The sequence below is a fragment of the Cuculus canorus genome, chromosome 6, assembly GCF_017976375.1.
Source record: "Cuculus canorus isolate bCucCan1 chromosome 6, bCucCan1.pri, whole genome shotgun sequence".
Taxonomy (NCBI): Eukaryota; Metazoa; Chordata; class Aves; order Cuculiformes; family Cuculidae; genus Cuculus; species Cuculus canorus.
Genome location: NC_071406.1, coordinates 12,876,235 through 12,900,699, shown reverse-complemented (window position 1 = coordinate 12,900,699; position 24,465 = coordinate 12,876,235). Strand labels below are relative to the sequence as shown.

The window sequence follows — 24,465 nt, the reverse complement described above, 5'->3', positions numbered from 1 at the left end:
TCCAAACAGTCCCCATCCCTGGAATTGTTCAAGGCCCGGTTGAATGGGCCTTGAGCAGCCTGGTCTGGTGGGACGCCCTGCCTATAGCAGAGGGGTTGGAAATGGATGATCTTTAAGGTCCCTTCCAGCCCAAATCATTCTATGATTCTATAGGTTCTGAATTGGTGAGATGTGTTAAATGAAGTTTCCCTGATCAGAATTCTTGCTTTCATGGGTTTATTAAGCGATCAAACATACACGAAGACATTGTTTCTGTTTTAGGATGTTAGATTTATGTCAGACTTGATGATCTCAAAGATCTTTTCCAACCTAAACAATTCCATGATTCTGTAATTAAATTAATCAGGAAAAAACTAAATTCTGCAAAGAAAAGCTGAATTCAGAGAATCACACAGAATCACAGAATGCCAGCTTGGAAGAGACCTCAAGGATCATCTGGTCCAACCTTTTAGGTTAAACGAGATGGCTCAGAATCCTGTCAAGCTGAGCCTCAAAAGTGTGCAGTGTAGAGGAATCCATCACTTCCCTGGAGAGAAATGAACAGCATGGCAACCCAGAGCTCTTTCTATGGGTTCAACATCTGATTATACAAACATCTTTTCTTTCGGTGGCCTGTCAAACTCCCATTTTACCTCAGCAGAAAGGCATTTTGGTAGCACTGGGCTCACATCCTTCACTGAGGCCCTTAAAACAAATTACAAATGCAACATACAAAACCTCCTCGGTAAGCCTCATCTGAGAGGGGAGAAGACAGAAGCAGGGACAAAATGTGCTCAAGGTCACAGTGGAATTCTCCAGCACAGCTGGGAAAAACTGCCAGAGCTGCGTCATCCTGACCTTGGTCCTCACCTGCCAGACTTTGCTCTTCTGTCCTAAAAAGGCAGCCAGAGTGAACTCAGCTCAGCCTTCAGGCAGGGCAGGGAGGAGGGGATGGGAGACACCTGTCTATTAATTCACTTGGTAAATCTGGGCCAGTGTATCGCTCCTTTAGTAAACAGTCTCTTTATTAAAGAGTTTTTCACTGTATGCATGGATTCCTGGAGGACAGCCTGGTCTTTCTGTGCTACAAAGGATGATAAAGAGAACTTGGAGACCAATTGCAATCATCTTTACAGCTCCCCCTGCAAAGCGATGCCTCCTCCTCTGATGCATACTAATTTATAAATAGCCCCGATTCTGCTACTTGGAGAAAGCTTCAATTTCTCCTTGTACTTGATATACATGATGCAGTGGAGAGCAGATGTTTGTACCAGATTCTGCTCCCATGGAAATCAGCAGTAGAATATTCGGAGGCAAAAGGCGAAATAACATCAGGGTTATCTCCTGTCTTTGGTTCAGAGCTCCTGTTACAGCCAGTCTGAAAGGCCAGGAGACGCCCTTGGACTCAGCAGCGTAGTCTCAAGCGCATGCCTGGGTCTCTGCTGGAGATGAGCATCCTGTTGTTTGCAGAGTCCAGTTACAGCTAAAGCGGAAAAAAATGGTATCTGTCTGCATCAACAGGAATTTTCCTCAACTGCAGGAGCCAGCAGAAGACACTGCTTTGTGTCTGCCTCTGAAAGGGCAAAAGGAGTGGTTTTTTGTTCCTTTTGCTGCCTTCTTCCTGCTCCATGACTCTGGTGGCACCTTCAGCAGGAGAACAGTTGCTGTCCCTTCTTTTTTATCCATATTCATCAAAGGATTTTGTTTTCCAGATCATTTCCTGCTGCTGAAGCTGTAGCAATAACACTCCTGTATAGCTTTACTTAAAGGAGGGAAGAAGCAAAACCACATGACAAATGGGTCCAATTTATCACAGCAACAGAAACCTGCAATTCAGCTCAATCGCCCCCACAGGCCAGCTTAGACTGCGTCAATATTTAATGACTTGAATGCCACTGCCTTTGCAGCTCCAACTTCACTTCTCCCCCTCCTCATGTCACAGCGTGCCCCCCAACTTTGTCACTTCAGCAGTGGGGGACGGCACCCCCGCGATTCCTCTGCTGCCAGCAGGGTCTGTCCAGAGGCTGCCAGGACCTGCGTGGTATCCAAAGTGGCACAGCCCAGACCTGCTGGGCATGACTCAATTCTGCCCCTTTTTCCTACCTCGCTAAACCATCCATGTGGCACATTTATGTTCACATTACAGCTCCCAGCTTTCTGGGCATGCCTGAGGTCTGTGGCAAGCAGACAAGCAGGAGCAGGACTGGACCCATCTCAGCTCAGAGTGTCTCATACAGTCTTTTTCTGGGTGATTATGAAACCCAGACTGTTCACCTGGTAGCAGGCTGGAGGTGGCTTCTGTTCAGCTGTCTATGTCTGTTCCCACTACTCATGCAGGAGTATTTTATCTCAGAAAGAGCTGCAGTGAAATAAATCACCAGCACCATGTCCTGCGTATTGTATGAGAGAACCTGGAAAAAAAAAAAAAAAAAAAAGAGGATGAGCCAAGCTATGCTAAATCCCTCCCAGCCATAAGCAAAGTGGGGCAGCAGGGGAGCTAGGGGATCTCTTTTGCTGGTCCCAGCTTCCAAGATGGCCACAGCAACTGGCATCCAAGAGCATTGCCCAGCTCTACCCTGGCATGCTGCAGTGGCTCCTTCCTGGCTCGCTCTGGCTGGGACAACAAGAGGCACAAGCGACAGGATATATGGTTACATAGGGCCATAGGCATATTCCCTCATGACTCTCTCACCTCTGTTTCCTTTGTCTGTAAAATGAAGATGACTGAGATCTCCTAGTGATGAGCATAAAGTAAGAAAGGACATTTCTATTTGTCAGGGCAGTGGTGAGGTAGGGGAATTTGCACTGCTGGGCTGGTAATAAACGACTCAGCAACTTGAATTCCTCCAGCAAGAGTGCACCTTCCACCAGGTGCTCTGTTCACTTAAAAACCTCCATTATCCAGCAAACCGCATATTCGAAGGGGGGAGTTCATTATCCACTCAATGGCAATGAGTGGCAGAGGCCATTACCATTACAATCAATGGCTTTTTGGTAAGTTGGCTCTATAATTCACTTGGTATTTAACACTGGCCAGGGGGCTCATCTCTTTACATCAAATACATTAAGCAAAGCACCTTTGTGAACATCCCCTGTGCTAAAGGGCTGTTATAATGAGAGTGATTAGGAATAAACATAATAGCAGAGGCTGCTGTCTCAGAATAGATTAGGTAAGTGGCTGCACGTCAGAGCAGACTATGATGTGCATAGAGGACTCACGTATGTGTGAGGGAACAGCTGCCTTGCTGCAGTTCATTCAGAAACGCTGGGCATTTTCCGGTGCCAGTGCCTGGCAGCTGCTGGGCAGTAGCTTCTATCCCCTGGAGCGCTGGGGGACTGCCCCTCAGCCCCTCCACCCTGGTGGCTGTAGGGTGCCTGTCTTGTTACGGGCACGGTTAACAGCAGAGCCGCGCAGAACGATATGTAACTCAGCAGACAAATGGAAGTACCCTGGCAAATACTTAATGGATTGTTTTCTACCAGTTAACTCTCCAAGAAAGGAACTGAGAGCCAATTCAGTGCTTTCCAAATCACAGCTCTGTTAAAAAAATACCCTAGAGCACGGCTGGTCCTCTTGGCAGCTGTCCCATTATTAATTTCAATGTATCGGCTCCATCTGAACGGGCTTGGGCTTCTGCCCACTATTTCTATTTATTTGTTTTCCATTCATCTCCACTAACATTAAAACTCAAAACCTTCTAGAGAGAATGGAAAACAAACATGCTGAACCAGTATTGCTGCCCACATACAACTGGCAGAAATCGCTCTGCGTTTGCCTCCTCTGCAGTGAGGTAACACCTAATTCTGAACTCTTTGGGCCTCTTATCTAAAAAATAGCACAGGCAGCTACGGCACTAGCTGCAGCCTTGAGTCCTCCTTGCTTCCTGGGCACATCAGTAAGCAGCATCCTTTGGCCCCTGACTGCAGGTTTTTATTAATACCATGTACCAGGTCACAGTGACTGCAAAGACCCTGTGCTGGAGGCCTTTCTGAGTTAAACAGCATCTGCATGGCTTAAGAAGACAGAGCTCATAGTCTAAATGGTCACACTGGGGCTGCAATCCCATATAAAAGTTTAGACTGTGCCAATGGTACAATGCCCTGCATTGGCTGTAGAAAGAACTGTATGCTTTTAAAGGAAAACACAGATAATCGAAGAATATTGGCATTTTATTTCTGCCTTTTGCTTTTTTTCCTTGTTGCTATTAAGTGACTGGTGGAGGTTCCTCAGGTCAAGCTTTGTCTGTGCTGACTACAGGTAGCTGTACCCTGCCAAAAGCCCCCAGCTTGCCTGACTTCTCATCAGCTTCTTGGTTCATTCTGAACCTGTCTATATTTCAGTGCACAGTGCCTGATATTATAAAATTTTTTGCATTAAAAGGTTTTACAATCATAGAATGTTCTGAGTTGGAAGGGACCTTAAAGATCATTCTAATTCCACTCCCCTGCCATGGGCAGGGACACCTCCCACCAGACCAGGCTGCCCAAGGCCCCATCCAACCTGGTGTTGAACACTTCCAGGGATGGGGCATCCACAACTTCCCTGGGCAGCCTGTGCCACTGTCTCACCACCCTCATTGGGAAGAATTTCCTCCTAACGTCTAGTCTAAATCTGCCCCTCTCCAATTTATAGCCATTCCCTCTAGTCCTATCACTACATGCCTTTATAAAAGGTCCCTCCCCATCTTTCTCATAGCCCCCATCAGGTGCTGGAGGGACCTGATTCTTTACACATCCAAGTGTGAATAAGAACTGAAAAGTCAAATGTTATCAACTTATCTTTAAAGTGACATAAGATACAAAATACTCTCATTTAAACAGCACAATCAGTGGGCTCTAACTGTTAGCATAGAGGAAGAGTTTCTTAGTAAGATAAGTAAAATGCACTAAAGTAAGGCTTTGGTCTTTTTCAGTGCTTTGTCCTACAATTTAAGCATTCTCCTTCCTTAAAAACACACACAAGTGAATGCGTAGTGCAAGGTATGACTCTGGTTGAGTGAGAAATTCTCCTGCCTGTTACCTAAGAGGATTTCCTTCCACCAATAAATAGAGTTTCCAGTTCTGCATTTAGGGCATCATCAGGAATGGCATCATCCTCCACAAACTCGTCTCCAAGCTTCTTCCACCATGGCCAGGAATTATATTTCAGCATAGCGTTGTGTGATTGTCTTGCCTTGGTAGCTACAGGGACTGATCGACTCATGAAGACATCAAGATCTTTTTCAGTGGTCTCTGATAACCCTGGAGCATCTGTAACAACAAGAAGAAAAGTTTTCTGTATTTTGTTTACAATTTTATGAGTATTCCAAACAAATAAAGAAGGAGCCCTACCCTCCCACTTCCCACTGTCCTAGGCCACTACTTTCCCCACGCTGGCATTACAATTTTATGTCTGGGTAATAACCCTGATTGGAGAAGCAATCCAAATTAAGGCTAATTTGAAAAAATAAATACATAGTAGGGGAGGGAGTAGAAGGGGTGAAAGCAGGGCTACTTGATTCAGATGCAGTGATGGCATTCACTAAAATGACTTCTTGTGAAACTACGACCTAAGAGAAAGGAGATCCTGGTTGCTACTGCTGGATCAGCGCTCCTGGTGCAGAGTGATATCAGTATAGTGTTTCCACCGCTCTAGTACTGCTTATTCCCTGCCTAGGGAACCCAGCACAGTGTAGGACTGTGTTGCAGATATGCCTGATCAGGGAGCGATGAGCTGCAGTGACACAGCATGTGAGAGACTAAGTAATAGAATTCAGTAACTTGCTGAATTTCGTCCTGCTTGGGTGCTCTCTGGTGGCTGCCGTTTGCTATTCTTGCTCTTTCACTCCAGGCTACTTGTCTGGAATTAAGGTAGCACAATAGTGAATTCCATTTCAGATAAAATCAGGCCAGAAAAATGAAAACATGACTGAGAATTCGCAGCTCAAAAATTTCCCTCTTTATCTGGAAGAGGAGAGAGCGCTTCAACCAGCGGCTAACTTACAACAAAAGAAAGGAGAACAAAGCAAAACAAATGTAGAGGAGGAGGTGTGAGTTCCCCTTCTTAGAAATTCTAATACCATTTACAGGGCCATTGCTTTCTTTGTGAGCATATCAGAGAAAAGCTTGTAGCACAAGAACAAGCTGCTCCTTGACAAGCAGGTGCATGTACTTAACCTATAGCAACACCTGGAAAAGCTCTCACAAAGCCTTAATCTCAAGATAGGCATATGGTAAATGAAGAAAGATATTCCAGTTTTGAAATGAGACTTCACCACTGTTCCTTCCAATTTTCTCTCTAAATTAGTTTAATTCAAATGGTAATCAAAACTGTGACCAGAGCAGTCACGTACTCATTAGCAGCTCCACATCAGTGTTGACCTGAGCCAGTAACGCCTCTCTCCGCTGCACTGCTCTCTGATCCAGTCTGTTCCTCAACAGGAACTGTGCCAGCTTTTCCTGGGCCTGTGTATGCAATTCCTTACTCATTTCTTCTGACATTTGGGAAGCCTGGAGGAAAATAACAGTTTGTTACCACTAGGAGCTGTCTATTTAAAATCTTTTGGGGGCAGAATAATGTCTAAACAAGGAATGCAAATGCCATTCTTAATTGTTAGCTTAAAAAAAATTCTGCTTCCTCTTCAACTCTCTCCAAAGCTAACCATCATCAAGTACATAAATTTTACAACTACAGTTTAATTTGAACCTTTTTATTAGATTAATGGCAAAAATCCCCAATATCCTAGTACCCTGCTCTCAAACGAGCAGGGTTAATGTACGCATACCTCACACAGATTATCTTGATCAGAATTTATGAAGCTGAATATATTTCATCTCTACAGTGTTTTATGTTGCATCATTAATGTAAATTATGAAATGACTAAGAAACAGACCGGATGCAATCTGATGTAGTCATCCACCTTCTGCTGCAAACCTAGTCTCTGCTCATCAGTCAGTCCCTTGGGATCTTTCCAAGGAGAGACTGGTCTCCTGCTTCTTCGTTTTTCCAAGAATTTAGAAGCCTTTGTAAAGAATATATGAGAATAAGACAATCACAGAAAGGAAGTTTGTCTTCTCGCCTTGTTTACAATCAATCAGAGAAAGAAAAATGTTCAGTACAGGATCTGCTAATACATAAATTTAGCTGTTATGCTGAAAAGACAGCATACAATGGTCAGCATGAATGCCGAACAGTAAGAACACTCATAATAAATTACTGACTCATCTGCAGTGTGGTGAAATTCCAGCATTAGGTTTCAAAGTGGCAGCTCTTACATTTTATTTACAAGATTGTACCAGACTTGGTAACCCATGCAAGGTTTAACCCATTCTAAGCAACTTGTGGCTCTAGACTGTCATCCTCTGAATAATTTTTTAATAAATTATGGCCATATTAACACTAAGAGAATAAACAGAGCTCTATAAGGCATCACAACAACCCCCTTAATCCTATCCAATGCTAGAACAAATATATATGTATATATACTTACTGCTCTCTGAATAACAACAGCTGCTTTATACTCCTTAAGAGATTGTCTCTGTTGATGAAATTTTCTTCTTGCGCTATACCCTCGCCAGAATCTCTGGATAGTTAATGCTGATTTCTCCTCCATTTCCTCCATGTACTTGTTTACCTGACCTACAAATGTAACAAAAATCCAGTTACAAGAGAGTGAGTTGGCACATCTTAACAATTTACATTTTTAATCCTCAAACTAGGTAATATCAAAAAAGCTTGGGTGCTATCAGTTAAAAACCCTTCTTCACCCAAGGTCCACTAGCTGCCATGTTTCAGAGACTAGTAGCTGCAACAGAGCTTTGTAACAGAAGAAAACTGTGTCTCCCTTTCTCCCGCACTGTTCTGAAGGCAGGAAATCTTGATTGGTAATTACTCGGCCCTTGCAGAATTAGCATGTTCTCTGTCAGATAACTAGGGCAGGAGAAGGCACAGTAAGACATGAGTGCAAACAGACATGCAAGATTAGGAAATACATTTGAGGAAACTGTTCTTAAGAAGGTCCAGACAGTTTAATCTTCTGATATAGTTTAATATAAATCATACTGGCATGGATTATTTCCAGTAGGGCCAGCTGTCGTTCATGGAAGAGTCTCATGGCTCTCTGTCTCTGAAGTTGCATTTGCAGTTTTAGATCCTCGTCTTCCTTCTGCTTTTTTAAATGCTGCAGCTCCTGTTCCCGTTTAGCTCTGCAACACACAAATACATTAACAATTAGCTCAAGTTGCACATTTCCTAAAAGCATCTCTCTCTCTCTCTTTGTGTTAAATGGTCCAGCACTGAGAGATGAAATCCATAAAACAGTCTGCCATCCCAGCTGTTGGCTGCAGGACCACACCAAGCAACAAGAAACCACCTGCAAGTTAACAAATTACCACCCTACCTATAGGCCCCAAAAGTTCTGAGCTAGTTACTCCATCTGGTATCAAGTCAAAGGTTATTTTTTCACGTGGGATAAAGTTCTGAGGACCTCAAAGGGAAAATGCTCCATGTGGGACATTCACAGCTAGGATGAACTGGAACAATTTTGACTCCATCATCTAAGGAGGAGATAGGGCAAGATTAGCCATCTGCTCCAGTGTTCACCTTTTCCAGTGCACCCATCAGCATGTGGCACCTGCTTTCCATAATACATCCTATTATTTCCGTACCCACCGCAAGAGTAGATCAAAATGCTGGCTGTTGAGGCTCACTTCCTAAATTCAGAGGGATTTTTATTTCTCCAGGAAATACAGATGGACTCATTTTCTCCATCAACTTTGCTAACAGAACACTAGGAAAGATTATTTCTTGCAAATTCTTCCTCATCGGTACTAGTTGTCATAATTTGATGTTAGGATGTTACCCCCCTGTGCTTGGCATTAGAAGAGCCTAGCAGATGTTTCACAGATGAGACAACTGAAAACTCTGTAACTGGTCCTGAAGTGTTTAAGCTAATAATAGTCTGTATATCAATTATGCGTACACTAACACATTACTACAGAGACTAATATATTAATGCTAAATAAACTTATGTATCAATACTTAGAATTACCCAGACCTCCTGGACATGGTCTCAGTGAAGCATGAGGAGCTGTGAGCTTGGGCTCCCTTCACTACGCCTTCTCCTTCCAATGGAACTGACCTCATTAGCAGCCTAATGCTTGAGACTTTAGGAGTTCACCCCATAATGAGGTAATGATGTGACTCCTTCCCCCATTGCAGCAAAATCACTTGCTCAGGACCCAAGTACCCGGTTGGGCTCATAGCTCTGAGTTCTGCTCTCTTTTAGTATTTTTCCACTGAAATGAAAGGAGCACCTTAAGCACTGGAAAGGAGGACAAATGGACAGAGCACAGCCATAAGGGGTGCCAGAAAGCTGGGGGGAAAGGCTGTAGACTAGAACTACTGTCCAGCAATTTTGGTAAAAGCTGGGGGGAAAGGCTGTAGACTAGAACTACTGTCCAGCAATTTTGGTATTTTTGGATGTCACATACCTTTAGACTCACAGTACTATTACTTGTGTGTTCCCATCACTAGTATAAACTGAGTTATTTTCGCATCAACCATACCTTCTCCTCACCCTCCATATCTGGGTGGGGGAGGATGGGATGGAAGCTGGTGTGTAAAAGAGATGCTCTGCATTTAAAAATCCGGCCCCCACTGATAAACAGCCTCCACCATAATCCTTTCACGACAGTAAGGCAGACTTGAAGCGTGCCTGCACATCTGCCTACAAGATCATGACATATGTCAGAATGGTCTCAAGGAAACTAGAGGTTTCCAGCCCACACATTTCTGTGAGTTAGAGCTGTAAATCTTTGCATTTTTAACCCAGGCAGGCATATATTACTTCTAAGTGGAATGATGTCACAGGGTCAAACAGGACTTTTGATGACATTTTTCTTGATTAAGATTTTCCATAGAAATTTTTCCACCAGGTGGAAAGCTACAATGATGCTTCATAATTTCATAAGATGTGCATCTGTGACTACCGATAGTGTCTGTCTGGTAATTAAATGATACCGATTCTTTCCCATGTAGCCTGCAAAACACATGCTCTTCATTCTCTGTTCCTCCTAATGAGGGGACATACTTGTTTGCACAAGAAGCAAAACACACATAGAGTAAGACCCAAGCTTCCTGCAGCAGCTCATGGCACAGATCAGCTTCTCTCTGATCATCTCTCTCTATATAAAATGGTTTGATTTTTGATGCATGATTAATACAAATTATTGTAGTTTCAACAGTTCTACAATTATCTATGTAACAGTGAACTGACTTCAAGGAGAGATTACATGCTTTAAATATTCACTGAGGAGACATTTCTGAAACTTCTGGAAGAGTTTCAGAAGTTTACAGCTTGCAGAGTTTAAGATCTTCCACTGCAGCTGCAGGTGAGCCAAGTTTGGAGTTCCAACCTCAGCAGTATTTAACATTTGTTCTAAAATAAGTCTGTGAATATAACCAAACTCTGACTGATAAAACAACCAAAAGTCCCCTTGAAAGCTTTTCTAAAGTCATGCTTACAGTACTCCAAACACTATTATTCAGAGTAACACTAACTGTAGCTTTGACCGGTAACAGAAGAAAACAGCACTGGAGCTGTACAGTTACTATATTGTGCTCAGTACACTGGGACTGACTAAGCCATGAACACACAACTGTAAGAATATGAATACATTTCTATTCCTCTAAATATTAAACAAACACATTCAAAAGTCCACTTAAATGACTCAAGAACTATTTAAGAGGCATGCATGAATGCTTACAATACTGAAAATATGAAACAAGTCAAATAGTTTGTTGGTTGTTGGTAGCCTTGCCACCCTTTCCCTTTGGCTTTACCACGTTATGTCTTATTCCGTCATCAGTTTCTGGGCTATGATTGTGGCTCGCAGGCTTGAAAGGTGCCTGATGAGGGAAGGAACATTGGCTCAAAGTGTACGGTGGTGTAACAAGGTGCAACAAGGATGCCATTCTTGGTGTTTCAGAACAAAAGCTGGAGTGGCTAATGGCCTTCAATGGACATTGTGCTTGCCCCTGCAAATCTGCCAGAATTTAAAGATTACACCCTAGTCAGTCTAATATCTTCTTAACTATCTGCTTTCTAACACTTGATCATAATGCATGTGATTTAACTACCTGATTTCTAAGACCCAGTTTTGACACAGTAGTGCTCAATGTGCAAAAAAAGGCTGATAAAACCGCTGTGGAGTCTGAATTTGATGTTTATCCCTTGACCTATGCCAAACTCTCACTAAATTTCTCAAAAGAATTAGCCTAATATGCTCACCACTACTGATATCCTGGTTCAAGTAAGACAAACATTATTTATGTAGCTTCATTCTTGTGTGGTGCTCCAAGTCGGAGGATACTATTTCTAGGTCACTGAAGTGACTTCACTTCTGGGAGTCAAAGATTTCTAATATTAATGAAGAACAAAGTCTTGCAGGCACTATACTGAGCAGGCACTATGATCCTTGGTTTCTGTAGCACTCTGGCATGGCAGATTGGAAATTCCAGGACAGCTCCACGTTTGATTTACCGTAGAATTTCATGTCAGGTTAACTGTGAACCAGCTAACTGTTCTAGGATCAGCACATCATCTTCTATTGCTACTTAGTGCAACCCCATGCCACAGTGTTCTACATTTTTAATTTTCCATATGCCATAAATTTTTACACTGAAAACATAAAAGCATCACAGAAATATACTAAGTTTTTTCATGGAGAAGTTTGGCAGCTGGGAAAGGGACAGTTGGAGCTTTTGGCACCAGAACTGGCAGTTTGGTTCTGCTGGGAAAGCACATTGTTTGGATGTTTCTGCTAAAAGAATCTGTAGTGAAACAGCTCATATTGGCACTACATTACCTTTATGTTTCAGAAATAACAGCTGACTAGAAAAAGGCATCTTCAGATGAAGGAGGCTCTTGGTCAATACAAACTTATGCCCTGGGACACAGGAACTAATCCTTAGGGAAGCTATTTCCACCAAGGACAGGAAGCGAATCAACATAGGCTTCCCACAGTCAAATCATATTTGACCAGTCTGATGCCTTCTGTGACAAGATGACTGGCTCTGGGGACCAGGGGAGAGCAGCGGATGTCCTTTCCCTTGACTTTATCAAGGCTGTCATCACAGCCTCCTATGCAGGGCAGGGCTGATGCTCAGAGGAACCTCCACAAGCACAGAAAATGGATCAACAGAAACCACATGAAGTTCAAATGCTAAGTTCTACACCTGCTACAAAATAACCTCATGACCTGGGACAAATTGGGCACTGACTACCTGGACAGCAGGTCCAATGAAAAGGACCTGAGGCTCCTGCTGGGTGATAAGTTGAACATGAGCCAGTAGCGTGCCCCTCCAGTAACAAAAGCAAGTTGTGTAGTGGGCTGCACCAGCAAAAGCAGAAGCAGCAAGTCAAGGAGGACTATTATTTCACTTTACTCGGCACTCCTGAATACACCTGGAATACTGGCCACTCTCTACTGGGCCTCCCAGCAGAAGACAGCTATTGAGAAAATGAAGGGATGGTGACTGTTCGACTGGGGACAATCGGGTCTATGAAATGCATGATACACAAAGACGGGTGAAGAGATGGGATTTGTTTAGGTTAAAGGAAGGGAAGACACAACCAGACTCTTAGACGTGCACAGAAAAAGGACAAGAGGCAGTGAAGAGCTGTAATAAGGAAATTCCCGCTGGCTGTTACAGAAGAATTCTTCACAAGGTGAGTCATGCAGCACCAGGACAGGGATCGAGTGAGACTGTGGGGTCTCCATCCTTGGAGACCTCCAGGACTGGATACAGCTCCAGGCAGCTGGATCCCACATTAAGGCTGGTCTTACTTCAAGTAGGAGATAGGATTAGGTGACCTAAATTTTTCTAGTGACTCTGTGACATTAGAAAGCCCAAACCAACCCAAAACTTCTTCCTAGATTCTTCTCTTCAGTGCTTTTTATAAAGCCATACTGTTTACCTGAAGCTTCTCTGTAAAGTGGTCACTGCTTGGGGCAGTTTTCTCAGCCTTTTCCTTGTCTGAAATCCTCTCCACATAGCCTGGATTATACAAGCTGCTTGATGCTGCTTCTGAAATTAATAAAAATGTTGGTAGTATATTTTCTCTGCATATAAAACCACTTTATTACTGCTTGAACAGTTGGAACTATCTCAACATTTAGCCAAGACACATCAGTTTTCAAACACAACAAAATTCAGTATTTGTAATAGACTGGGGAAGTTAAGGTACTGTAAGATGGTTATTATTGTGAAACCTGCACTTGCTCCAAAAGGAGCCCATCTGATCGTCTGGGTTGATGCTCTCTGTGGCAAACAAATGAATCTACAGCATAAATATATATTACCTGCATTAATGAATGCTAGAAATTTGTATTTAAAACATCTAAAGCATTTGATATTTCAAATGGCGATTCAAGCAAAATGGCTACACAAGAGAGGACAGAAAGTTTGGAAAATTAGCAGCAGGAAAAATGTTACATTTGCAGTATGATCAGAAGACACTGAAGTGCAACAAACATGAGAAAAAAAATTCTATTCTTAAATGGATTTTAAATAAACCCAAAACAACACGCAACACCCTGCTCAGCTGAAGATGAAAGCAGGTCTCTACAAACATAACTCTGATTTCCTTTAAAGCATTGTCTCTGAGAAACCTGCATATAAAATTTTGCTAAGAAGTTCATAAAACACACATTATCTCAGTTTTTGGGAACACAGCCCAGAAGGTGTTCTTACTGAACACTTTCTCTGTATGACTTAATTCTATGTGAATGCTGCTGAGAATTCTGAGAGCTACATTTGTAACACTGATATGAGAAAAGCAAAGAGAGTTATTTTTTGTTTTATAGTTAGCAAAACAAAATTATATTTATCCCTGTGACTGGATAGAGATCTATGGTGATTCTGCAGTAGAAAATCAGCCTTTTAAGTCACAGTCCCATATCTTCATCACTGGACAATTACTTTTCGTCTTAAAAAATGATGGGGGGCAGGGAATAAGAAATTTACAAATCTATTAATATAGTAAAAAAATAGCACAGGCTTTGAAAAGCATCACCAGAGTGATAAAGTAAATCCACTCTAAACATATCAAAATCACACGTATCTAGGATTTCACATGCAAAAGCCTCATTAAACTTCAGCACCTGCATTTTTCCTTTTCCATTGGGTTGTTCCAACTGCAGCAGGTCCAAGAGCTCACTGAGCTCCTTGTCAAATCCTTTACCAGTCCACTGTTTACTTAAAAGCCCTTTTAATCCTAAGAGAGAGAACAAGCAAGCAATACCGCTAAGGTGACTTTTTATTTTCAGGTTTTCAAACTAAAAATTCTCAAGTCAAAAAATCAAATCTCATTCTATGTGCAAAGGAAGAGCTAGAGCTGAACACCATCAGTCAGTTTTGAGTTTCAATGCAAAATATTATCAGTGAATACCCAGTGCTCCAGCCCTCACAGAAATATATTAAACAGTAATTGTAGTTCTCTATGTCCAAGGCACTATCTATTGTGTCTACACAACTGGCAGTTAAATCATCAATGTACTTTCAGTGTCTTATCAGTTAGTCATTGTAAGCTGCTAAAAGGATGTAAAGCACCATGCAAGTGCTAGGCTTTATTAGCACTGCTTTCATATTAATATTTTTTCATAATAAAATTTAGTTATTTATTTATAACTGGAATTCTTTGCAGTCTTAACTGTATAGCATAGCCCAGCTGTGAGTACACACACGTCTAAACCCTAAGACAAAATAGCTTTTTAGGTTTGCGGTGGCTAGAAAGCACACAAGCGCTCCCCTCATAATACCCCTGTGCAGTGGGCAGGACACAGGTAGACAACACCACATGATTTTTAGCTTTGTATCAGACAAATACCAGAGTATGAGAAGTCTATGGGGAGCTGGAAGGAGAAGGAAGGAGGGCAGGAAGTAGACACATGTTTGGATAGCCCCCTGAAGAGCTGCACTCTTCCATTTTCAAATCATTGTCTGTAAGCATATTCATACAGTGGGCAACTTCAACACTCATATATACTTAAGGGATCTGGATAAGGAGCACAAAGTCAACCAAACAGAAAATGCACCTCTGTTCTATCACACACACACCATTTTGGAAAGACAATGACAAACACTTCAGGAGAGACTCTAAAGACTCCAAATGGAGTTAGCAGGCACCCTAAGGCTGCCTGAGCTCCACAAAAGCAGGTATCCCAGCTACACAAAGCAGTTCCTTCACAGAGGTCCTGTGTCTGGTGCAACCACCTGCCAGTTTCTGTACAGCTTACACAGCCATATCTGCCTTTCAGCTACTGACAGGGAGCACGTCAAGTACACCTCTCAGAGGCATCAAACCATGCAGACAAAAGACTAAGCCCTCCTGGATGCCTGATGTAAAGACATGAGGTTCAGGTGACGCTCTAACCTCTGGCAGGCTGCCTTTACTGACAGAAAGCTTACACTGAAGCACCTCATACTGGCAGTGCTCTTGAGACACTGCGAAGCCAAGTTACTTCAATGAGATGGCCAGATGGCGGAAATGCTTTCCCTGTTGCCACCATTCCTCAAACTCCCTGAAGGATTCCAAAACTTGTCTGAAAACTAACATAAGGACTATAAAACAAACAAAAAAAAGTACATTTTTCTTCTCCTACTGGAAATACCAAACATGTACAGAAGAAAGATAAAGAGTCTCTAAATGACCATGGCATATTGTGATTCCTGAGAAAAAAAAAAACCATAATCCTTTAATGGAAATTTACACCTCTTCAGGCAAGCCAGCATTTTACAGCTGGGATGATCAGGCTATCACAGCAGCTTCGCAAGAATCCACAATGTGGATAGCAGCCTTAGGAACGCTGCATTTAATTCCATACCAAAAGGAAGACCTTTTCTCCATTCTGTAGGCAAAAGGGGTGGCAAAGCTGCCCACCTGGTTCACAAATTTATCTGGCTGGTACTGCTTAGTAAGTAGTCAGCACAGGTGTAAGAAAGGGAATAGGACCATTTTGTCTAGCACACCCACTACTTACTGCCCTCATCCCCAAAGAACTGAGGCTGCTCACAAACAGCTTTGACTATCCAGAATACAAAGGACCTGGCAAACATCAAAGCTTCTTTCTTAGTCTCCATGAGTATGACAGAGGACACAGGAGTTTTCTGGAGTTCCCTGCTAGAGGACACCTCATTAAATAATGAATAACATAGAGCAAATTATATGCATACTCAGCCTTCTCATCTAAAGGCATCAAACTAAAATGATAAAATTATTTCACAAATTCTTGAGAAGAGTTCATTCCAGCCTCTTGGATATCAAAAGACAGTCAGTTCCTCCATAACAGGACAGCACCTGTCAAGGTCAGAAGTTGGCTTTAAGTAAAATTTCCATGCTTCCGGATTAGTGAGCCTTAACACACTGACAGATGTCTGACATACAGCTTCTATTGAGGCAGCACAGACACCAGGATCTCTTAATATCCAACCTTCAGAAGAAAAAAGATGCAGAGCATCACAAAGAAAGAAGCAAAGCTCATCAGGCTGGAAGTGACAACAGCTTTAAGAGACAAGTTGCCACATGCTGAGTCCTCAATACGCAGAAAAAAAATAAATCTGAAAAACAAAAAGGGGTGTGATGCCTTAAACTACAATGAAAACAAACAGTGGAGAAGTGGGGAAAAAAAGCCTGAGCACTGCAGTTTTCATCTATATTGGATAACTACTGCACCAAGACCTCCATCTTTGTACTTGCCCAGTGGTTGCCCTCAGGCACATTTACTAGCCTTTGTAGCGAGCAGTGAGTAACTTCACAAGCTGCTTGCAGAATTTTGCCACCAACAAGAGCAGTTTCGTAGCAGCACTTCCTATAACAGGATTGGTGGTAGATGAAAGCCTATAAACAAGTTCATCCAAAACAGAGTGAAGGGTCTTTTCATCAACCTGGAGCAAGACAGAACTTAACAAAAAAAACAGGGTGGGGGTGGACAGAATTGACATGTTAGTTACAGATTATGAGCTTTTTAACAGTCACTTACTTTTAGATATGTCAGGCATTCAGCAAGTCAACATATCCAGCTGGCTGGACCAGCAATCCGATCCAGGCAGTACTACTGCTTCAATGAACTGACTTCCATCTCTTCAATTTAACAAGAAAATAGATTTTTTTTTTTCCCTATTTCTACAGCAATTACTAGGAAAAAAAAAAAACCCCATCAATTCTTGTATATGAAAAAGTTCTATTTTACCAAGCAGTAATTAACTAAGTCTTAAATATAAAATTCAGAAAAATCAATGATATAAAACCAACTAACCCGTTGACCTTCAAAACACTGTGCAAAACAGACATCATTATAATTGCTGTTTCAACATCGTCTGTCACTAACAACTGCAGGAAGTGATCATTTTGCAGTACTGCAAAGAAACCAGAAACAAGCAAATAAGAAAACACACAATCAGAACCAGACTTTAAGATACTATAAAACAAATAAACTTTATTATGGAGCACAAGCCATAGCAAGTAAAACCAGATACTGTTCCTGGAACAAGCTCCCTCTTTTATAACTTTCTACACTGAAACTTACTGGAATAAGTTAACTATTTCAACATCCCAAAACCACGCTGAGCCCTGTTTTTCTGCCTTTGGATATCCCTCAAGCACTGGTGTTGCAATGGAACAAAACATTTTATGTTACACCAGCACCAGTCTCTTGTTACAGCAGTGGAATTATCATTGAGGCAACAATATCTGGAAAAGATAAGGACTTCAACCTTGACAGTTTACTTAATGCAAGTCCAACCAAGTCATTAAAGCACAACCTTTTTGTTCTGGTATATCATCGTCTACATATTTAGTAATTTTTCTGGCCATGTGTGTTTTCAGTTAAACATCTTACGATCCTTAGTTTTTTGTTCTATATAAGAAACAAAAACAAATTCTGCTTTATATTGTGACCTAAAACTCAGTGTGATTAACACTGGTTTAACAGAAACCTTGTTTTGGTCGGAAGCATATAGTGATGTTTGTTCGATATATGTAAATTTCCTGGCATGGCAACAAATTCAGAAATTTGTTTGCAAGTCCTTTTCAGAGCCTGCAATGTACTCTGGTCAAATATCTCCATATGTTAACCCCAGACAAGTAAAATAATCAACTGTATCTCAGCAGAAAAAAAACCAAAACCCTGTTTTTTTAAGGTATAGAATTATAAAAGGAAATTGCAGGAGAACACTTTTACTATTTATTTCTGAAAGACTCTTCAATATTTCCCTTCTGCATTTTAGATATTGCTCTTTCTGTTAAGAGTTTGCTTTAGCATCTACTCCAATTCAGAAAACTAGGAGATTAGTTTAAGAATGATTATTCATACTTGTAGTTGTCATAAATAAGTTGTCAGGTGTCATGAGTCTACTTTTCCCTTACCACACGCTGCTAGTTGAATGTGCCCACCGAACAGCCAGCAGATGGCATCAGTTACTAGTCGGAACCAGCGTAAAAAATCTTGTTTTTCTTTATCCTAAACAAAATAGAAGTAGGTAAAAGCATGCGTGTATGTATCTTTACAGTGGAGTTCAGCTTGGTGCAGTGGGAAGGTTTATAGGCTTCAGGGATTTGAAGAGCAACTCCACCAACTGCCCAAATGAGGGTGGTCAAACTGTAGAAACCAGTCAATAAAAACCTGACCTGTGAGCCCTTCAAGGCCAGAAATTGATCACCAAACTTTAAACATACTAGAAGAAGCATCCATTCTTGAAAACGTCGTAATAGGGAGAAAGAAGTCTTGTTAACTCTTTAAAAAATATTTGATAGCATAGGAGGGTTAAGAAGACAAATAACTCAGTGTAAACGTATCATAGATTTTATCAGCAAAGTGGAATATAATTTATTTAAGATTAAGGGGGGGGGGGAAGTGGTATAAAGGGGCCAAGGATATGGTTAGAACGGTAAAGGTTCCTAAAAACTGGCTTGGTGAGTCTTCAGAAGCACCTCCTAGTTGGAGGTAACAAACTACTGCTACGCTGATCAGTTTGCCAAACAGACTGGTAATGCTTGCCCATGATAACTCTGAACTGGAACAAAATGACCAGGAAGAATCGAGGTTTTAATGCATGAATGCACATACACATGTGCAGTCTGGATTCTGTATTCCAGGCGTGAGACGCAGACCACTGGAAATCTAAAATCTTGGTGTGTGGACAGAAAAGGGACATTTGATAGTACTAAATTTCTGTAAAATGTTATTATAAAGCACTTGGCCTGATATCTCCCACATCAACTGAGCCTCCACAAACGAAAGTCTACTCCTAGATTCATGCTGTTAAGACCCAGCCATCAGTCATGGTTTAACTTTGTATTTGGTTCTTAGTGACAATGAGAGATACAAAATCTAAATCACACTAATAAGTTGAGCTGCAATATTATATGTTCAGTGTTTTGGAGGTATGTCAGTTTCTGAAAGCTATTTCAGTGCTTCCCTTGACTTCAAAGACTTGGGAAAAAGCAAATGAGTGCAGAATAAACTACAAATCTCCACTGGTAGAGTGGGATTTCCAAAGTTCCACTGAGCAAGCACCAAGTCTGGGTGCACAGTCACCTCTGAGACCACAAGGTTTAAAAGCCAAAGTACTACTTACAATGTAGACTGCATTTGCATTCAAAAGAAATCTTTGCCCACAAGCATGACTCAAGTAACATATAGGCTGAGACATAATAAGAAAGCATGAGGGAAATTACATATTGTGGGTAAGACTCGAGTCTCCTGGGATGTCGTTCAGGAAGCTTCCTTCTTAAACACTAAATGCACTTCTAAAGTATTGAACTAACAGAAAATATGCTACTCTGCTGATGGTTTCTGAGAACTGATTGTGTTTGTGGTGTCCATCACAATACTTCACAGGAAACCTTTGACTAAGTCCTAGAAGCCAGTAAGCCAAGAAATTAGATACTAAGGGCAAACAGGGATGTTAAACTATTACAATCCATGAGGTTGGTTATTTAAACTATTCATGTGTTTTGTTTGTTGGTTTTTTTTCCCTCTGATTCTGGAAGATCAGAATGCGCCAAAAGCATGCAGGAACCTAGCTGGGCAAAGCCTTTCTTCTCTGCCAAGAGGGAGAGAAATATGAGCAAGTGTTCAAATCCACAAATTCACAAAATCTGCCTTTGGGGTTCTCAACATGGAGGTTTGGAAGCAGTGAGTGTTTTTTGGATTTTTTTGCCAATTTCATAGCAGAAATTGTATGGTAAAACGAACTTCAGCAAGAGTGATTTAAAATCTTAATTTCCTAAATTTCCTAAACCTCTTTTTTTTGTAAAGGTGAATAAGGCAGTGGGAACAGAGCAATTACAAAGAACTGAACTAAATATACGCAAAGTTACTACCGTGACTGGGATGCCACGTTTTGTAAGGCATTTTTTTTCCATCATACTGCTCTAATTCTTCTACCCTACTTACAAATTAATTCCTTCCCCCGTCTTTAAAACTTGCAAGAAGTAGTAACCAAACTCTCTAAACAAACCTATGGCAACAATCTAGCTTTGCACATGTAATGGACCAAAAGATCCACAATGACAGAGTTCAGTTTCAAAGCTCCGAGGCATAAGAAAAACTAATGTAATTTATGGAAAATAACTTTTCATAACATAGTGTCCCTAGAATAAGATCCTACTTATACATCTGTAACCATGGGAAGTTTATAGATGTTCTCTGCTATTTAACTATGAAATTTAAATACCTTGATTGCTCGGATAAATCGGGCTTGTAAGCGTCTTCCCAAAAACAGCAGGTTGTCTATAGCCGAAGGAAGGAATTTAGTGTAAAATTCCTCAGGATCTTCTTTCACTTCTAGTCCTACACAACAATGACTGGGGGGAAAAAAAAAAAAAAAATCAACCTGAATAGTGGAAGGCCTGTTTGAACAGCTTTGAATGAGTGTCACGTCATCTGAGAAGAAATGCTTCAGTGGCACGGGACAATTCAACACTGAACAACAGCTAACTGCTGTGACTGGCTCCAAGATAGCTGCCTCAAAAGGAAGAGGGATCACAGGCAGGCTGGAGACAGCAAGTATATTACCACTTATTATAGCACGTCCTAGTTTAAAACACTTGCAAGGCACTTTCTCCTTTAGCTCCACAGGATCTGTTCAGGCTTGTTCCATGTGCCAGATTAGGGTTCTGATGCTCATAAACAAAAAAAGGCAAAATAGAAAGGTAGACAAAAACCTGATAAAGAAAGCCTGGTAATGAAGGGGGTACAGACCAGGAAACGAAAATATGTATAAAAAAATATTAATTACCACAAAATCTGCACCGAGCCTGTCTACAAGTTTCCTTTAACTGAGGAATATGTGTAGGCAAAAAAATCAGTTCTTCAGATCTCAGTTTTCTTATTTTACTCTACGCAAACTTGTCGGTCATTTCGGGAAGACTTTTTACGAGAAACTGGGTTCTGCAGCTGAGAAGTTTTTCAATTCCTTACTCCAGACTCATACTAGTGCAACAAAAGAGCCTTCCTAACTTAAGATGTCAGAAAGCAAAATTTGTATCTAGGCTTTTGTATGGTTTTTGTGAATGCACATGCATAAAGCTTTGCTCCCTAAAGCCCTTGCAAAGTAAATTCTCGGCATGAAGCGGAGATTCATCTAGTTACAAAAGGACATTTTTATAGCTAAAATAAATATCAGCTTTCTCTACATATGGCAGCAGCTTATAGGGGATGATTTAAGTATCACACAACTCTTGTGATAAATCTTGCATCCCTTGGTCAAATTCCTGGCATTAAAAATTCAAACTGCAGATATGGCATAAATAAGAGATGGCTGCCTAATCGCTTCATGCTTTAGAATTTTGCTCCCCAGCTAGGGCAAAAATCAAGAACTCGGGGAAAATGTAGAACTTTTTCCTGACGTTGACAACTGAGATTGAATCACTGGAGATTTGAGTTTAAAGTTGTCTTACTTGCTAGATATGAATTGAACTTAATTATGCCATTCTCATAGTATTGCTACATCAAGATATCTAGTCTGTACAAACTGTGTCCTCTGTTGTGTTTAAAATGTAAATAAATATTTAAAATAGGTGCAATTAATAGATACTTAAATAGAGTCAAGCCATGCTGTGAGTCAATCAGGCTGAAGATTTTTGCAAGATGAATCTAAGTAAACAAACTTTGTAAAGTAACTGCAATTCAAAATTAGCAACTACTGGGTAAGAACTGTGACACTGATTAGTACTGTTCACTAAAAAAAGGTAAAGCCAATGCAAAAACTGTTCCCACCAAAAGTTCCACCCAGCTCAATGAAGCACAATGCAAATGAATTAAACAGGACCAATTAGGCTATGCCTGACCCCTCTGCTCTTGACTGCTCCCTGCACTTTAACCCTAGCCTTTCCTGAACAACAAGCCTAGTTCTGGATGGGAGCCAATGTATTACAGCATGAAAAGGAAAAGAGCAAGATGAAAGGCCAGAGAGAAAACAAGAATAAAACTTCTAAGCAATTTTTTTTTCACCTTAGTATCTCTGCTAGCTGGGCAGCAGTAGCCCAGCCTCCACGCAGTCGAGAGTGGTCTTGCCTAAGGACCAGCATACAGTACCGAGTAAGATCATAACTGTATATATCTTGTTTAATCTTTCTGGATTCTTCACATCCCAAGAAAGCACTGTTTAAAATTTCTGTGGGAAGAAAGCAGGAAAGAGACAACGAGAAACCTAAGATTTTGATGTACAAGATGGATATTTTTTTCTTTTTCCAAAACTTAAAAAGAATTTGTGTACATAGAGCCAGGATTAAGGCGATTCTAAAAGTGCTAACAACAGCATAAAATATTTTGTCAGCACTTTTCACTCCTACAGCTACAACCCATTTGTAGGATTATATGACAGTTGGGAAGGATAGCTAAACTTGGGTTTCTATTTTCTTATTAGAGGTTCAGTAGTAAAACATACATTACCTGGGATGTAGCCCATTTGTATGAATTTCCTAGGCCAGATAAAACCACAACCACGGCGAAACATATAGCTTCCTTGTAATTACATCCCAATTTAGAACAGGACCTAACTTGTTTCTACTGTTTCCATGAGCAGTGGCTTTGTGGCAAAAGGAAAGACAGGGCAAGTCACACAGGAGCTCACAATTGTGTTTCTATGTTAAGACTTAAAACTGAATGCTGAGAACCACTCTGGCTCTCTAACCAAAAAGCACCAGGAGAAATGATTTGACCAAGTGCAAGATCCTTGCCCACACCAGGAAGGGTCTTAAGACAGGTGACAACTGAGAAGGAAAAAAGGCTTACTCTCCATTCGCTCCCCAGCTCCTCCCTCCTTATGGTTGCTAAGCCAAATGCCACTCAATACCACTCTGAAGAAGTACTATATATAAGGTATTTTTTATACCATTAGATATCTAGTAATAGGGTGGTTTTTATACTATCAGATATCAAGCAATAGAGTACATTTATACCATCAGGCATCTAGTATGAGGCATTATACCATTAGATATACAGTATATACAAGGGCACGAAGTGATAAGACTAGGGGCAATGGCTATGAACTGGAGAGGGGCAGATTTAGACTAGACATAAGGAGGAACTTCTTCACGATGAGGGTGGTGATGCACTGGCACAGGGTGCCCAGGGATGTTGTGGATGCCTCATCCCTGAAGGTGTTCAAGGCCAGGCTGGATGGGGCCTTGGGCAGCCTGGTCTGGTGAGACCTGTTCCTGCCCAGGGCAGGGGGGCTGGTTCTTTAAGATCCCTTCCAACCCAAACTACTCTATGATTCTATGATATAGGGTATTATATTGCCAGATACCTGGCATATAAGGTATTATAGCACCAGATATCTGGTATATAAGGTATCATACCATTATATACAGTAGACAAGGTATTATCAGCCCTGGCAGATTATCAGTTTCCAGCCCTGCCAGAAATGGGAATAGGCCTCTGCCTCCCCGGAGGCTTCCTGTGTTTAGGGAGGCAGAGGAAAGGACTGTCCACACTTCCCACCTCATCCTTTGATTTCACAAGCGGTGCTAATTACCCTTTAGCTCCAGCAGCAGCAGAGGGATGTCCTGTTCTCTGCTCTCAGTGACCTGAACAGCCAAAGCCAGCACCCTGGGGTCCGCAGGGGCCATCCCCGCGCCGGCCATGGGCGCAGAGGGAGGGAGGGGGCCCGCAACAACATCGGTTCCGGCCCCTCAACGATTTGTTTCGGCGTAGGGTCCTTCAGCCACCGCTTCTCCCGACCCTGCAGCTCCGGCACAGCCGCCTGGAGGCTGCCACCCCGCTCCGAGAGAGGAAGGGAGCACAGAGGAAGCCGCGGGGCCCTCTCCCACCTCCCCCGGCCTCGACGCTGCCGGCCGCCCTGAGGCGAAGCCTCTTCCTCCCGCCCGCAGCTCCCGCCGCCGCGCGGGCTCGCCCACTTCGGGGAGAAAGGGGGAGTTTGCAACACCTAACCTGCGCATTCCAACGCGAGCGCCCCCCCGCATCCCGCATTCCCCC

General features: G+C 41.9%; 1 protein-coding gene across 3 annotated transcripts; it reads right to left on the bottom strand.

Annotated features, from left to right (window-relative positions):
• Positions 1–193: 193 nt before the first annotated feature.
• On the bottom strand, positions 194–24,377 carry IQCB1 (IQ motif containing B1). 3 transcript variants are annotated; one of them, XR_008450456.1, is made up of 15 exons: positions 24,005–24,377; positions 22,477–22,639; positions 20,699–20,828; positions 18,387–18,480; positions 17,278–17,377; positions 16,750–16,922; positions 14,125–14,237; positions 12,939–13,048; positions 8,021–8,163; positions 7,449–7,597; positions 6,852–6,980; positions 6,312–6,468; positions 5,000–5,229; positions 2,254–2,390; positions 194–1,741 (listed from the first exon to the last, which is right to left on the bottom strand). XR_008450456.1 is itself a non-coding variant. In XM_054070337.1 (14 exons), exons 1-13 carry the CDS (start codon positions 24,111–24,113, stop codon positions 5,000–5,002), a joined length of 1,800 nt encoding a protein of 599 aa, XP_053926312.1. In that variant the 5' UTR covers positions 24,114–24,377; the 3' UTR covers positions 194–2,390. The 3 variants fall into 3 exon arrangements, 2 of the variants coding, with proteins under 2 accessions (XP_053926312.1, XP_053926313.1); XM_054070337.1 differs by having other exon boundaries at positions 194–2,390; XM_054070338.1 differs by lacking the exon at positions 6,852–6,980 and having other exon boundaries at positions 194–2,390.
• Between the last annotated feature and the right edge of the window lie 88 nt (positions 24,378–24,465).